This window comes from Betta splendens, chromosome 5 (assembly GCF_900634795.4).
Source record: "Betta splendens chromosome 5, fBetSpl5.4, whole genome shotgun sequence".
NCBI classification, from domain to species: Eukaryota; Metazoa; Chordata; class Actinopteri; order Anabantiformes; family Osphronemidae; genus Betta; species Betta splendens.
The window spans coordinates 15,607,516-15,620,571 of record NC_040885.2 but is presented as its reverse complement, the minus strand read 5'-3'; the positions used below and the strand labels follow the sequence as shown (position 1 = coordinate 15,620,571).

The following is a 13,056-nucleotide window of genomic DNA, read 5'->3' as shown; positions in this document are numbered from 1 at the left end:
CACACACACACACACACACACACACACACACACACACACACACACACACACACACACACACACACACACACACACACACACACAGTCTGAAACTTTCTCTTTACCCTCCCTCCACCTCTGTCCCTACTCCCTCCTCTCCGCCCAAACTGAGAGTGCGCGCACACACACACACACACACACACACACACACACACACACACACACACACACACACACACACACACTCGCTGCACACGCATGGAGTGGAACAGCGCCGCGGTGCTGCACAGTAGTGAGGCAACGATGTGTGATTGAAAGAGAGGGAGGGGGTTTGGGGAGAGAGAGAGAGAGACAGTGAGGGAGAGAGAGATAGCATTTACTCTCCCTGTGAACTGCAGGAAAGCACCAGTGTGGAGAAGTTGCATGAAGCGAGTGCTTCCAACTGAGGATTTTCTTATCAGACCATGGAAGGCGTTGAGTGCAAGTGGTAGAAGAAAGAGAAGACAGAAACAAGGAGACAGTGAAGAGGAGGCCACAGGGATTACTGGGCACTTTTTCCTGCATGAGCTCGTGTCATGGTGAGATCCCACTTGATCACCACTTGTTGACAGCAGCCTCTGTTTCGTGGATTTCCCGGGGATCACGGTCTGTTTTGCGAGCGGAGTGTGTGAATGGAGCGTGCGGAGGCAGGAAGCATGTGGAGTGGACGCCTGGGTCACCTGTGGAGGGGCGTCTGGCTGCTGTGGCTGTGGAAAGGTGAGTTCAGGCACCGCGTTTGTTTGCTCTGACGTCCATCTGTCAAAGCCGCTTCTTCAGGACATACACTCTTCACAAATCCATCCATTTGTCTGACGTTTCCTGTGTAGAAGCACAATCTGTGTAACTTGAATATGATGAGTCGTCAGCGTGTTGATCCTGCTTTCGGTGTGTGACCTTTCAAGGCCGTCGCAGATTTCCTCCCATAAGCCGCAGCTCTTTTCACGTGAAAACGCTCTCGTGTGAGAAACCGAGCTCAGCACAGAGACAAAGAAGGAGATATTATAACAGGCATAACTCCAAGGAAGCTATTAAGTAAGTAATTTGTCACAATTCAAAGAATTTGGGAGGTTAAACACGTGGATCAGCACTTTGAAAAAAAAAAAAAAAACACAACCTGTGTTGACGTTGGACTCATGAATAGCCCGTCTGTGTCCTCGCGTCCTCCTCTGGGTCTTCAAAGCCTCGGTGGCCGGCGATGAGGGCTTCAAACAATGGTTCCCCAGGAGCAGGAAAGCGTGGCCCTGGAACTAATGTTGCCATTATGTTAATGGCTAGAATAACAGGAGGCGGCCATTACTGAGCCCGCCTCAGGCTGCGGCGCATGGCTGATGGTCCAGTCTCCACAGTGGAGGTTGGGCCCATCAGGTCCGGTCACGGGACGTGGCGTCGGCCCAGTCATAATCACCACACCTTGTCTCAGTAGGTGTAGTTAGAGTCAACAGGAGCGGCCGAGCCACAAGCAGGCGGTTCGAACGCGACGCGCGGCTGATGTGAGGTTCGGGCGCCGCTGACGCCACAGAACTGAATTTGGATTAACTTTGACAGTTGTGATGAAGGAAACGGCCTCGCATCCCGGCGCACGGCGCGCTGAACCTGAGATGTCTCAGGCAAATTGGTTCCACATTGAGACGAACTTCCCTCGCTGAACATCCACTGAACCCAGGTTTTAAAGCTGCAAATGGTTTGTATCCACGTTTAATGAAGACAAAACCGACCAACTCATTAAATAGAAGAGACCGCAGAGTAAAGATCTGGACAGGTTCTGGTGGCTCTTTGGACGGAAGCGTTTCCCGTGTGGGTCAGTAATGATCCCAGCTGAAGTGAAATGAACAGCATGTGAATGCTGTGTGATCCAAGCTTTCATCATTTTCATGTAAACTAACGTTGGATGCATTATTTTGGCGTTGGCTTCTGCCGACGTGAGACTCTCTCTATGTGAAACAGCCGCTGCCTGAATCTCCCGAATCGGCTCCAAATCAGGGTTTTGGATTAAAGGTGGAACTTCTGAAATCTCAAATGCAGAACATCAGCGGACCATCAACTTGTCTTGTCCGGCGTCTTCACCTCGACCTGTTTTCTTCACGTCGAGGCCGTGAGCTCCGGCCGGACGAGCTTTTGTGAGCGAGAGCCAAGAGGCGCGACTGGCAGCAGCGTCCGCTGCACAAACCCCTGCAGATCCCCAGTCTAAATAAACGAGGCAGCAGGATTAGGCAGCTTTGAGAGTGATGAAAAGACAACAGTAGTGGTCCGTGCGCTGCCCAGGGGACACGGGGAAACTCCTGGTCAAGGAAAGGAAGGGGGACCCGGGATTAGAAAAACACAGCAGATCTAGAGCTCAGAGCCTCTAAACCAACTTGACCTCTACCTGACTTTGGTGCTGAGGGTGAAGATACGAGGCAGCGCTGGACAGTGAGGCATCAAATGTTCAGTAATGTATTTATAGCACGTCTCACTGACGCCTTACTTTAGCACCTTGGGAACGAAGCGGTCTCAACACTGTGCAAGGACATCATCAACAAGCAACAAGCGGCGGCAGATCGTTAATGGGAGACAGGAATAGCTGCTATAATGCAGGTTTCCCTCTTTGTGTGAACCACATCAGCTGACGAAGCTGCAGCGCCTGCTTACGAAAGTCATTTACAACATAGACCGAGAGACGCAGCGCTGCTTCACATGAAACCAGGAATACAAGACTTTTAGATTCAGCATCTTTGTTGTAGTTGCTTATTATTATGTACAATAGCAGTTTATGAACTGCAGACAGACCTCAACTGCAGGGAATTACAAACTAAAAGTTTACAATCACCCTCATATAACACATGTTGGATATCTGGAGGACAGCTCAGTGACTGGGGAGCCTGAAAAAGCAGCTGTTACCTGTGAGTAATGTCCAGCAGTCACCTAACTATGTGGAATCTCTGGGCTACCGTAGCATTTAATATTCCTGCTGCAAAACGCACACATGCACCTCCTTAATCTTGTCAGTGCAGCACATGTGAACGACTCACCCAAGCCCTCGTGCCTCTGACCTCATCATCAACCTCCTCAACCAGTGACAGACGTACAGATGGGGGTCGGGGGGTGAAACAAGGACTAAAAAACACGAGGAGGGAGCAATCTGAAACCCATCCAGGAGAAATGAGCCGTAAACATCAACTGTTTCATGGGGGAGGGTGGAGGGGGTGTGGGACCGGAGGGCACGGGAACCCGGAGTGTTGTCCTAACGCACTGATGCAAAAAAAGAGGAGCGAGGACGAGGACGTTCACCGGGACGAGCAGGGACTGAGGACATTTCCACATTGGCAGGTTCGCTCCTTCTCCATTAAAAGCCCCAGTGGAAGCAGCCGTGCAGCAGACAGAGGTGTCTCTCTTTGATGAGGAAGGTGCAGGCTGGACCTAAAATGTCAAGCACTTGATTCCCCCCCCGCACGCCGTGAATCAAGAGTGGCCCGAGCCGCTCCTTGTTTTTACGGGACCGCTCCAACTGCAGCAGTGTACGAAGCTGTGTTTGGACAGGGATGAGGCATGAGAGGAGGCAGGAGGCTGCCAAACCCTAATCACCAGCGCAAACAAACAAACAGGGATCGGCCCGGAGGTCCTTCATAAATGCTATCCCTTCTGCCGCCTGCCGTAAATCAATGTCAGCACTGTGTTTCGGCGTGTGCGTGGAAACAGGATGAAGGTGGAGGCTCAGAGACACACGGATTACTTTGGCTGCGCATCAGTTGGCTGCAGCCAAGGCCAGTGGCAGCGGCGGAGCTTTTCGGTGGTGACAGACTGACCGCCCAGACCACACGCAGGTCCGGGTGCTGCCCCCTAGTGGCGGAGACCCGCTACTGCGTGGGAACAAATGCGATGAGTCCCGCGTGTGCAGCAGTTTTACTGTATGAGCTGCTGGGAATTGTTCTATAAATAGTCCAAGGTGATTATTTGTGTTGCGTAAAGTTCCTTTTTTACGTTGTGACAAGGACGCACAGACTTAATGAGCCGCGCGGACAAACAAATCAGCAGGAAAGATTTCAAGGTAACACCAACAGTATCTGACAGGACAGGAAGTGAATCAACTCCTACAAATCTGCGACCGGGGTTGGATATTATCATAAGTATTACAACATCACCTCAGACTCCAGGCTCCTTTGTAGAAGAATACTTAAAACCCCACGATGAGCAATTTTGTTTTACTAAGCTCCGCTTTTATGAGAACTCTCTTAGTAAATGCAACCATATGCCCAACTGGAGCGAGATCCAAGGGAGGGAGAGGGGCTGAATGACAAGTGACCTCAAGAAACACTCTATAGAAATGCTTTGGCAGAAGCAGAAACTCAACCCAAATGACTCCACATCACATACTGTGACCGTGCTCCTCTATCCATTCGCTGCAACATGTTGCACGCAGCTACAAAGGCCGAGTAACACAAAACAGGCGACGGGAGGACGTGCAGGGAGCGCTGGAAATTAATTAATCCTGATTAGGATTTCTGCTCCGCGTTCTCCCGTGGGAGCGCGTTCGGGTCCAACTGACTGGGTTCCCTCACCAGCTGCGGTGACATGGAGCATAAACAAACACATCACCGAAGGGGGAAAATTGCAAACATGTTTCGGTGCCGGGGGCAGGAAAAAGACGAATTAATCATATCAACAAATTGACAGGCTGCTTGAAAGACAAGAAATGTGCCTTGAGTTTTAGTGTGCGCTCGCGGTTTGTGACTGTGTAGTTCAAACAACCTCAGTGAGCGTGTGTGTGTGTGTGTGTGTGTGTGTGTGTGTGTGTGTGTGTGTGTGTGTGTGTGTGTGTGTGTGTGCAGTTCAGCCGACTCCCACCTGACACGCACACACACACACACACACACACACACACACACACACACACACACACACACACACACACACACACACACACACACACATCTGTGGTTGTGGTCAGGATATGGGAAGTGGTCCGAGAGCGAGGGGAACAAAAAATGTCCTCCATCTGACACTAACAAGGTTCATAAACGCTGATCACTCAGCATCCGTCACTGAGCCTTTCACAGCAAAACCTAATCGCCACGTAAACATCACACGCTTCGCGTTCGGAGTCAAAGGGAAACCATCTGACGTGCTGGGCTGACGCGTCCACAGGTAGCTCCACCAATAAACAGAATGAAATCAAACAGGGAGGGAATGCAACTGCTGTGGTGCAAGAATGAAGACAAATTAAAGCTATCAATGTACAATGGGTCCAAACAAACAGGTGCTACAGTTTGAGGACATCTGAGAAACAGGTGGTTTAATGGCTGGATGAAACTGGAGCCATCGTTTTCACACACTCAATAATGCATGAACACAGACTGCAGAGCGAGACCCCGCTCGGTTTCCAATGCTGCAGCCGTGAGGGCGGAATCCCAAAATCCTCTTCCTCGTCCCTCGTGTGAAACCGGATCAGAGAGCGCTGCCCTGCCGCGTCCCACCAACAGAAAGCAGGCAGATGCTGATGCCAGATCAATAAATGCTATTGAGTGAGTAATGCGTTCATTTGGCTCGACCCGAGCGTCTGGAAAACTCGCACAAGACCATTAATCAGTTCTTTCTTTCGTATTTTGTCACACTTTGAACAGATGTGCTTGGCTTTGCTGCTGTGGGTGACCCACACGCTGTCTAACCCTGATGATAGAAACGCATGCATGGATGTGTTATACAGAGGGAACGTCATGCACAGTCTCTAACATACGCACCGCGTAGCAAACCTCCACATTAGGGACACAGGATATGCACATGCTGCAGCTGCAGCCTCATTTAGGTGACAGGCAGTACCGCCTGCATCGGCCAACTCGCTTACAGCCATGTTTAGTTTATATGCTGCAGCACAGTCTCCTATCATTACATGATAAATAACCAAAATGGAAACATGCAGTCAACCATAATTGTGCTTATATGTAATAAAAAGAAGATGTGAACGTCTGTGTGTCCGGTGATGATTAAGGCTGGAGGTTTTCTCCAAGTTGCTCCTGTTCCCTTGACTGCACATCAGCCTGTTCATCGATCTATGTGTGGTTTTCTATACTCCTCTCACTCCGTAGCTGTGTTGGTGGCTGGAACCGGGTCTAAACTATGGGAGGTGCCCACGGCCGCCTTCACGTCCTCCTTCAACCTCAGCGAGAGTCTGCAGTGGGAGCCTCAGTGTCAGTATCGCCACCTACAGGACAAAGTGAGAATCACAGCAGACGTCCCCCCACGACTAGACGGCACCTGGGTGTCAACAAGGTACATTTAGCTGTTTCAGTGACTGTGTGAATCATATGCTCTAATTCACTATACACAAGTCTGTTTTTTCCATCAGATGCGAGGTTCGGCCTGGGCCCGAGTTCCTCACGCGCTCCTACACCTTCCACCCCAACCGCTACTTCCAGGCGCTGCAGCACTACTACGCAGACAGCGGCTGCGAGCACCCGGCCTACTCCCTCGTGATCAGGGGAAGGCTCCGCATGCGCCAGGCCTCCTGGATCACCCGCGGGGGCACCGAGGCCGAGCACCACCTCAGCAAGGTAGGCATCGTGGTGCACGGCGCCGAGGCCAAGCAGACGCTGGCCTCCAGGCTGCCCCCGGCCTGCGTGGGGCTGACCTTCTCGCGGGTGCTGCCGGGGAAGCTGTTCGAGCTGCACAACAGCAGGATGGGCAGAGGCTGCCTGGCAGCGCTGGGCTTCTCCATGATGGAGCTGGGTTTGCTGCGGATGGAGACTCAGCACCACGGCCATGGAGGGAAGGTCCAGGAGCTGTTCTTGGGGGACATCCACACCGGCTGGGCACAGAGGACCCAGTACAGGCCTACAGGCTATCAGCAGCCGCTTCAGAACGCTATGGTGAGACTTGACAGAGCCACTGCAGTCCTGAAAACACTGCATTTATTGCTACACTCTGACATTTGTTACCGTCTCTCACCTCCTGCAGCATCACATCCACCCCTGCCCTGTGTGCGCCCTGGTGTACCGCTCCTCGGAGCAGCGCCCCCCGCTGTTGACCCGCAGCCCCGCAGCCCCTCTGTCGCTCGCGGGCCGCTGGGTCAGCCAGCGGTGCGAGAGCCGCCCCGCGGTTCAGTTCCTCACCCGGGACTTCACCTTTGACCCGGAGCAGCACGCGTGGGAGGGCGCGTACCGACACTACTCGGACCCTGGCTGCTCTCAGCCCACATTCACCCTCAGAGCCTCGGGCCACTATGCTCAGGGAAACCCGTCGGCTAAAGTCTCGGGAGCCTTTGAGTTCGTCTTCAAGGTGACCCGGGTGAGAGTCACGGCCACGGAGGAGTCCACGGCCAAGCTGCTGAACAGGGCAAGGCCAGGAAAGTGTGGTCTGGGAGCCTGGGAGGTCGGCGTGGAGCAGGACTTGACGCCCACGGACGGGTGCACGGTGCTGGGCATCAAGCTGCCACATAAGGAGTACGAGCTCTTCAAGACTGAGCTGGACCACAGGAAGCACCCGCTGCTGTCCATCGGGGAGCGGCCGACCGACGGCTCCAGCCCCGACCGGCCTCTGAAGAGACCCACGTCCTTTCAAGCTCCCATGGTGCTTTGCAGCGGAGGGGAAACGCAGCCGCCGCATCGCCACGGGTCCGGTTTTAACAGCAAGCGAGTCCAGTCGGCGGCCGGAGGGACGCACAGGCGGACGCAGCTGGTGCTGCTCGTGTTTGGACCGGTGCTCCGCAGCTTGTTCTGCGTCTCTTAGAGACGCTGTGCACAGATCCAGTCTGTTCTGCAGCTGCAGTCACTGATGGACATTGTTTCCTGGCAGCTTACCTCCGCGCTCCATGTGATGAAGAGAAATCACCAGAGACTCAGGAGAGTTCATTCATTCATGCTTGGCTTTCGGATGCTGCCTGTTGACTCACTTTAATGAATCCTAACTGTGTTTCTACCTACAACTAACCTGTATATAAACCACCCACATATACATCATCATTTCATATGTAAAATGTATTCTTTAAACTATGCTCTTTTTGTATTGATCAAGCTAGTGACTCAGTATCGCAGATAAATCCCCTTTTCCAGATGTACAACATGGACGTTACAGCAGGAAACGCAGGAAACTAAAGCACTTTGTGAAGATCATTTTAATTCAACATACTGGAAAGAAAATAATATGTCTCATCAGTTCAACAACAGCTACCGCCTCCATTAGTGCTGGGAAATCCTTATTTATCTCACTACATATAAAACTCACATGTACGTTTTTTCCACCTAAACAAATCAGAAGATATTTATTTTAACCCTTCACTGTCCTTTGTTATACAGAAAGAAGTTGTTGGTCTAATATTTTGAGTTGCTCGGCCATTTAAGAAATTATTATTTTCTATGTAATAAAGTGGCTTTTTCTTAACACTGTGTTCATCTAGTTATTAGGACAAAAGTCTACAGACACACAGACAACAGCTGCTGCTGAGATTTTATATCAAGCAGGCATAATGAGTAGGTGTAAATAAAAAAATACCACCTGGGATTTAAACTGCCTAAATTACTGTAGCTCCTTTTGTATTTGAATTATTCTGTTAAACATTAAAACTTACAATTTTAAAATAGTCAGTTATGCTGTTGCAGCAGTTTATTTCCATTTGTGGGAAATTTTATTATGATTAGAAAAATCCTGCATAACCATTTGAAATTATATCATGAAAGCATGGTTATCATCACTTTCATATTTTACATGTTAGCATGCCAGTACTTTGTACCACTAAGAGCAACTGTTTTCCATTTAGTCATAAACCATGGTATTGGACACACTGAGATTCAGAGCTGATGATAGCTGTGGATGAAAAGTTAAGTCATCATAGTTATTATAGTTTATCCTGAGAGGGACATGAAAATCGGCATGAAATATTTTGGCTACGCCTGCAGTAGTGGCTGCGATGTGTTAGTCTGGACCAGCTAACTAAAACCTTAAAACTGAATTACAGCTGGATTTGTCTCCTTTCTGCTGCTGGAGCTGCAGCCTGATTTAAAGCCCGCACAGTGGGTGAGTGTGCTGCCATTTGATTAACAGCTGTCATATGGCTCACACATTACCCAAGACATTCCAGCTCAGGTCCAACTGCTGAAAACACACAGAAGGAGATCAGATTGGTTGCACAATGCATCACGAGAACGCGCCGGCGCCAGCCAACAACATCAGCTTCGCAGTAGCTCTGAGGATAAATGACTGGAGCGGGAACTGTTTACAGCTCCAGGTTCAGTGTTATGACTGAAGCAAGTGAAACGTCCAGCGAACGAGTCTCCGTTTGTAATCTGCCGACACCTGCTTCCACGAAAACAGGTATTTCCCCAAGTAAGTGGGAATGAAAAGAAGACCTGAAAGTATATTTAAGCACGTACGTGCTGCACTTTCAGCTGCTTATTTCATATGAGAGATACTGTACGTGTTGTGAGTGAGAGAGGTTTCATTACTGTTTTCTTTTTTCTTTCAGCTGGTGCTGATTATTCATACTTGATCAAATGCGGACAGAGAAAACAAACCACGATGACAACAAACTATGAAAGAGCAAATTAAACTGAAGGAAATCAGATAAATCATCTCTGATGCATAATGTTCAAAACATAATTACTGTAGCAGCATTTTTTACAAATAGCACCAAATGATGATATGAGGGCAAAGAAAACCCTTTATTATTAATAGATTATCAGAATGATGTAGAATCCCAGAGTCAGTGGATGAACTCCTGGTTTGAACTTTTTTCAGTTTTTTTTTCCGTGGAGTTTTTTAGCTGTGATGCAGCTTTGAATCTAAACTGCTTTAAAGGAAAACTATGCGGAGAAATTATTATTTATTCCTCTGCAAATGTTGGTGGTTCTTCGGTGTTAGACCGGGACAGAAAAAGAACAAGAAAGGAACAGAGACTTGGTCCTTTCCAGACGCCACACACTGTTCCTATTAACTCCTGCGAGAATGGCGATGGCAGCTGCTCGCCCCATGAGGTCATCCTGCAGGCTTGGATGGGGAATATGGGTCCGTCACCCCCACGAGCTCGAAGAGAACAGACACTGATTGAAAGACAAGCGCAGGGCGGACGGAGTCGGCCGCTCATCGGACCCTGAACCGGGTCGGGGGCTTGTTGCCGAGCAGCGGGTCCAGCAGGAGCCACGCGCGTCCACGTCTTACAGAGTTTGTGTACGTTTAAAGGGAAAACCATCGAGTCGGAGTCGTCCTCAGTGTTCACTGTCTGTTCAACACGCATTGTTTCAGCGGACACCAAACAGAGTAGGAGAGCTTGCTGTTCCACCTTCTGTCTGTCTCTTCAGAAGCAGGTCCACGTGGGACTGATGCTCCTGCAGACTTTAAAAGGGCGAATCAAACAGTTTCCCTTCAGCTCAACCAAGTTTCCAAACCACAAACAGTTCGGTGGTTGAGTCTCACAAACGTTCTGCTGAAAGAGAGACACAATGAGACTGAACGAGCGCAGCGGCGCTTGGGTATTTCATTCCCACCTCCTGCCCTCCCATTAAAACCTTGTACTCTATTGGCATGACATCACTGCCGTCCTCTTTGCTCATTCAAATTTCAAGCGCCGTTAAGAGAATCGCATTATTCCTGTAAGAATACGAGCTGCCGGAGCCGGAGCCGCCCCGTAAAGGAGCCGTAGGTCGTCTGGCGCGGCTTAAGCTAATTAGCTTCTACTGAAAATGGGCCTCGCTGGCACCGGAGGCCGTGCGTGAACAAAGCGCTCCTTTCTGTCGTGACCGCATGCTAATGCACTCAAGCATCCACCGAACAGATCCAGCGACGCACGCCAGCCGACAATGGCGGTTTTCCACTTTCTCCTCATCTATCAGGAAATCGGTGGAAGAATATATGGAGACATTCTGTCGAAATAGAACTGAAAATCTGTCAAACATGAAACAATGAGGGAAGTAATTAATACTCAGATTTACTACGAACCTAATAAATTCCACCTCTGTCATCTGATTCAGAGATAGAATTAATAAAGTCAGTACCTGGTTGCAGCACCTGGTTGTGGTCAGCACATGAACAGCGGGTTCTGGTTCCAGAACACATGCTGGGAGGACGGTTTCCACAGTTGGACCGTGGTTTCATTCAAAAGCACCAGAGACATAAGACGTGTGGGTGCAAATCAGCTGCTAATCACAATGGATTCACACCGATAAGTAAAGTCAACAAATAAGCAAATCTGTTGTTTTGCAGCTACTTTTCATGAGCTCATTCACAGTTCAGTGGTCACAGAGCGAATCTGGCAGGTTTGGTGATGATCAATTATCAAGGAAAGAAGAAAAACAACTACAGTAGATGTAAATTAGCTCTCAACCGTTTAAAACTATGAAATGCTCAGTTAGAGAGGTCGACACTCAGACTCGGGATGCGTGAACAACTAATATGCAAACAGTGAGTATGAAGTCGAGGATGAGCCTGATCCACTCATTCATTTTATTTTGCCACCAATAAAAATGACAGGTGGCCACTAACTTACAAACATGCAGCACAGAACTGCCTTCCTAAGGCGCTCGCTGCCGCTGGGCCCGATTCTGACGTGAGCGCTCCCATAAGAGCTATCTGTCAGTTCTGGTGGCTTGTTAGAGCGGGTCATGTTTCTGCTCTAAGGTTAAGATCACACAGATGATTGAAAAGGTTATTGCCGGGGAGATGTGCCACATGCCGGCTCTTCCACAGTCCGACGCTGGCTGCCAGTTGTTCTGCCTCCAGGCTCTCTGGCAAACTGCAAATCCAAATCAAAATGTTATGGCTCCGAAGCTCTTGCAGAGAACCTGAAGTAAGTCAGGAAATTTGCATGAAATTTGCTTGATTTGTGTCCCAAACAAGTATGCCCTGAGGAAGATTCTGTTCCACTTATGCAACCCTGAGAAAGAGAATAAAATAAGGGTAGACATCAATATGCCAAGTATGTAAAGCCTGTTGAAAAGGCAGGAGACGGGTATTTTTTCAGCACTGTAAAACGATATGCATCACAACTGTAATTATCACACACTGTTTACTCTGTGAAGCACCGCTGATGCACAAGTGAGTGTCTCATACGCTCTGCAGCGTCAAACCCGGGCCAGACAGTAGGTCTATTACAACGCCCTCAATGAAGAACAGATTGTCTGGAACAAAGCGGAGGGAGGCACAGCTCAGTGTCAGCGTCCTCTAGGAGGCATCCAGACTGGGGGTCAGAGGTCAACATCTGATGTGGTTTCCTTGTGGTCAAAACAGGAAATAAGAACCATCAGTTTAAGATGGTAAAGAGCAAAGTCGGAGGCAGCTCGTCGATGTGTGTGGTTGTCTGTGTTGTACTTCGGGACGTGACAGTTTGTCATTAGTAACAAGGTAAGCTGTTTCTCTGCACACAGTTTATCAGTGAATGCTTTACAGCATTCACTGATAAAGTGAAGTGAATACTCACTGTATTGAGGCTGTAAACTTTATTATCACAGTAAATGCTGTTTTTTTAAGACAGAACTTTTCTCTTCAACTCGTCTCTGTTTTCTGTTTTCTTATATGAACATAATTTTTTTACTTGTTCGTAGTCATACTTGTCTTCGTTCTAATGATGTGTAAAACTCACACCAGTTGCTCATTAAAGTCTTGGCATCCATAAAGTCTGTTTAGCAGAAACACAACTTTTTCAGAGCAGATTGAGCTTAATTTTCCCGCCTGATGCTCCTGTGTAGCAACTCTATGCATATCACTTATTAGTTAATAACACTGCTTGATTGTTTAGTAATTAATCAAACACTTCCTTTAAATCTTTTCGAAATAAAAGCACCAATCCAATTTTAGCCTAAAAAGCATGGTTTTTCCCCTTTGAATGGCTAATTGGGACTGGTTATTAGGACTCAAAATAAAAGCACCAAAACAAATCTTTAGCTTTAATAGCACTATTTCAGGTTTTGACTGGGTAATTATGACAAGTTTTAATGAAAATATATTACTCTTTATGAATTACCTGCACACCTCCACTTCCTCCAAGGCTCCAACTTTTCTCAACTTAAAATTTAATTACTTCCTCTGCAGCTACTTTGTATTAGGTTTTTCCCCACTTTGAGCTATTTTTGACTTATCCTT

General features: G+C 48.6%; 1 protein-coding gene across 1 annotated transcript; it reads left to right on the top strand.

Annotated features, from left to right (window-relative positions):
- Positions 1–354: 354 nt before the first annotated feature.
- apcdd1l (adenomatosis polyposis coli down-regulated 1-like) lies at positions 355–8,415 on the top strand. Its single transcript, XM_029152085.3, has 4 exons — positions 355–735; positions 6,078–6,261; positions 6,338–6,857; positions 6,946–8,415. Exons 1-4 carry the CDS (start codon positions 651–653, stop codon positions 7,714–7,716), a joined length of 1,560 nt encoding a protein of 519 aa, XP_029007918.1. The 5' UTR covers positions 355–650; the 3' UTR covers positions 7,717–8,415.
- Positions 8,416–13,056: the final 4,641 nt, after the last annotated feature.